Source organism: Andrographis paniculata, unplaced genomic scaffold (assembly GCF_009805555.1).
Source record: "Andrographis paniculata isolate CXL003 unplaced genomic scaffold, ASM980555v1 Contig66END, whole genome shotgun sequence".
Lineage (NCBI taxonomy): Eukaryota > Viridiplantae > Streptophyta > Magnoliopsida > Lamiales > Acanthaceae > Andrographis > Andrographis paniculata.
The window spans coordinates 1,208,789-1,212,916 of NW_026137602.1; the positions used below are offsets into that span (position 1 = coordinate 1,208,789).

A 4,128-nucleotide genomic window follows, 5' to 3' on the forward strand; every position below is an offset into this window, starting at 1 on the left:
AAAATAATTTTAAAATTATTAATTTATTTAAAATACATTAATAATATAATTAATGATTATAAATAAATATATAAGTATATAGTTTATTTACATAAAATACTAGTGTTATATTTTTATAAAACCAACCCAATATAATTTAAATATAAAATTATATATAATATTAAATGGTAAACTAATTTTTTTTTTTAGTACTGTAACTAAATTCTTCTAAATTAGAAAAATTTAGAAGTCCTCAATGCCTAACTGGCATCTGCGTGGCAACTTGGCAAACACGTGTCACCAAGATCAACATATCAACGCCACGTGGATAATTTATTTTGCTATATTAAAAATAAAAAATATAATAATATATAAATTATTAAGTCACTTGACGGACATATAGATAATTTTATTTTATTTTATTTATTTTTAATTTTGTAATTTTTTTATATTTAAAAAAAAGTTAAAACTAACAATAATCCACGTGGCGATGATCTGGCCGACAAGTGTCCGTCTTCGCAGATGTCACCTAGGCATTGAAGACTAAATTGAAAAAAATTTCACTCGCGAAACAAGACAGCCTCTTGTGGGACTAAAATGATAAAAATGTGAAAATTACCTGTTTACCTTAACATTAAAAATTAAAAAAAAAAAAAATTAAAACTTTTTGTTGGATAAGACGGTATAAAGATAAAAATTAAAATACAATACAATAGGATTGAGATTTTCTTTTTATCTGACTATAGGATTGAAATTTTGAAGTAACAAGAGAGTCCCAAGTATTAAACAAATTCTTCGTTAAGATTTTAAAATTCAAATTTCATAAAATCCTACCAAGTTGGTGAAAATAAATAAAAAAATAACTATTAAATACAAAAAATAAATAAATAAAACCATTGATATAATTAAAAGCAAAGGGACAAGTGAGTTACACCTGATGGTAAAAGACCTCACCTAGTATTTGGTTTAAACCAACAATGGTTTGACATGGAAATTAAAACACTTAGAAAAGAGAGGTTCCTTTGCCCTTCTTGTCTCCACCGATTTCGAAATGCTTGCATCTCTGCAATACCAAAATAAATACAAAGCTTTGAGTTCAGAAAGGAAATTCTATTCTTTCGGATTGCCTGCCCAATATGAATTACATATTGAAAATCGAACCTTGATTGGGTGCTGGGAAACATGTTTGCAACTTTGACACTGGAGCCTCAGGACGATCTTCTTAGTAGTTTTTGCCTAAACACGAAAATATAATTTCAAAGCAATTCATATCTCCAGATTAGTGACAGCAGAATAGTATTCCAGCAAGCATATAAATTGCTTGAATCATAGAACCTTCCGAGGAAATTCAACTATCAAGATTTGTCTGTCTATACCTTCTTGTGGAAAACGGGCTTTGTCTGCCCACCATAACCTGACTGCTTGCGATCATAGCGACGCTTTCCCTGAGCAGCTAAGCTATCCTTTCCCTTCTTGTACTGGGTGACCTTGTGCAAGGTGTGCTTTTTGCACTCCTTTGATTTGCAGTAAGTCTTTTTTGTCTTTGGTACGTTCACCTACGCACACAAAAATATACTGTAAGAAGGATGCCACAGTGGCCAAAGCATTCGACGCCCAGAATCATCTCAGATATAAGAATATTAACAATCATTGCAGGAAGCGTTAGATTTAATCTTAATTCTTATGTTTATAGAACATAGGAGTTACCGATCAATTTTTTAAACTACATATACCCCATTGTAATTAGCACCTAATCATCCCGCACAACCAAATGACATCAATAAGTACATTCATAATCATCTGCAATATATAATCAGATCGGCCATAGGCAACACGCAGATGGACAACAACTTATTACACAAATTCATGGCTGCACAAGAAATGATGATCATTGATGCTACAAAAAGTCTTAGCACAAATGTAAATTACTGTGGTTAATGCAAAAAATCATTTATAGATTTTGGCATAATTTCTGTCAAAAAGAAACAACATATAGTCTGTGTTGCTTCGCACAGAGACGCGGAACACATCTCAGCGCGCAAGAGAAATAAAAGCCCTAACAATCAACTCTACAAATAAATCTAATGAATTACTCTTCCACGCAGCAGGCATAACGATTAATGGAAAGTTGTTCAAAGTTCCTTAACAATACACGAAAACCATAGCATTCTGAGGGCCAAGTTCTACTAATCTGGTACTTAGCAATTTCTCAAGCACTGCCAGAAAAAAACGAATCTCTTAAAAAAACACATCAAAGAAGTCGAACACAAGCTCAAATTATTTATCAGTTTAACCTCGCAGTACATCAAAAGAGGTTACCATGACTAAACGGTGGAGAACCGTACGAGCTAGGAGCCGAATTCTTCCAAAATCCGAAGTCCGTCTGCATCCCTAAAAAGCCCTAGTTGTATTTATACATACGATTACGGTTCATAGTGGGCCAACCAATCAGATCTAATATGTATTTTAAGAGTTTTAAAAGTATTTTTACTATTCATAAAATATATATTTTAAAAATGTTACATAAAATATTTATTTTGTAATTTTTTATACAGTATTATATTAAAAATCAAATTTATATTTAAAATATTACATTAATATTTATTTATATTACATTATTTATTATTTTAATTTAAATTTTTTACTATTTAAATTCTCAGCCAAAATTCAAATCTTCAAATAAACACACCCTAAATATAATATTTAAGCCAAATTTTTTATTTTTGTTTTAAATTATGAGGTATTCAACTATGATACTTTAAAAATAAATGAAATTTATTAGATTTTAATAAAAAATTATAAAGTATAAAATCTTTTTCAATAACTAAAAATTTGGATGGATTATTATTATTATTATTATTATTATTATTATTATTATTATTGTTGTTATTGTTATTGTTGTTGGTGTTATATATGTGATAAATAATATGATAATATTTATTAATATAATTATAATTTTTAATAAAAATAATAATTTAAAATTAAAATATATAATCAAATTATTCTTAATTTTTTTGAAAAAAATATATTTTTATATTATAAATATAATAGTAAAAAAATAATTATTATCATATTAAATATTTATTATTGTCGTCTTTTATTTCGGTTAATAAATACAATATAATATCATTATGGTGTCGTTTTCCATTTCAAATATCGAATACACTATATTCTCATTCCGATGATACTGAAATATATATATATTTATATATATATTTTTCATTGAATCGTTAGATTATATTTATTTACTTTTTATTTTAATATTTTTTATTAAAAATTTGTAAATTATGTTTTTTAGTATATTTATATATTTATTTTTTTGTAAAAAATTTATATAAATAATAATAATAATAATAATAATAACTAATAAAAATATATAAAAAAATAATTTGATATATTGAATAATAATATAATACTAAAAATAATAAAACTAAAAGATATTAATATACAATATAATATTGTTATATTTATATATATTACAATACTTCTACATATTAATAATTATATATTATTTAATAATATTGACTTTATTTAATAAATATATAATAACTTTAATTATAAATATATTCTATTTATAAAACTTGTGATTGATATAAATCTGTATAATTATAAAATATACTAATAAAAGAAATTATTCTACAATCCTATCAAATTCATATAAACTCATAAAGAATTCAATTAGATATTTAATTGATATATTTTTAAAAAAGTTAAAACCATCCAAAACCTTACAATTATACACACTTAGAATTTTTTCAGTTTTTTTTTTTTTTTATGGCACGATACCTCGAAAATATTACTTTAGTCTCATTTTTTTTAGTCTGTCCGCTAAATTTATCCCATTACAAATTTTGGGAAAGTCAACAAATCAACATTTAACTATTATCTTCCATTCAACACTTATTTATAATAAATGTCAATATTTTTATTACATTCTCTCCCCTTATTTTTTTTAATTTCTAACTTACTTTCTAAAAATACTTTCAATTACCTTTTTACTTTGATCACTTTTTCAATAAAATATTTATTATTTCTTAATCTCCATGTTGGACCCAAATGTTCTAATTTTTGCGGATAAAATGAGTATAAAATAAATATATTATGTACAAAGTTAACATAATATATACTTCTACTTCTTTCGCTCATCGC

At 25.1% G+C, this 4,128-nt stretch overlaps 1 protein-coding gene across 1 annotated transcript; it reads right to left on the minus strand.

Moving 5' to 3' along the window:
- Positions 1-859: 859 nt before the first annotated feature.
- On the minus strand, positions 860-2,407 carry LOC127263068 (60S ribosomal protein L44). The gene is made up of 4 exons (XM_051292004.1): positions 2,299-2,407; positions 1,356-1,535; positions 1,141-1,215; positions 860-1,042 (listed from the first exon to the last, which is right to left on the minus strand). Exons 1-4 carry the CDS (start codon positions 2,299-2,301, stop codon positions 983-985), a joined length of 318 nt encoding a protein of 105 aa, XP_051147961.1. The 5' UTR covers positions 2,302-2,407; the 3' UTR covers positions 860-982.
- Between the last annotated feature and the right edge of the window lie 1,721 nt (positions 2,408-4,128).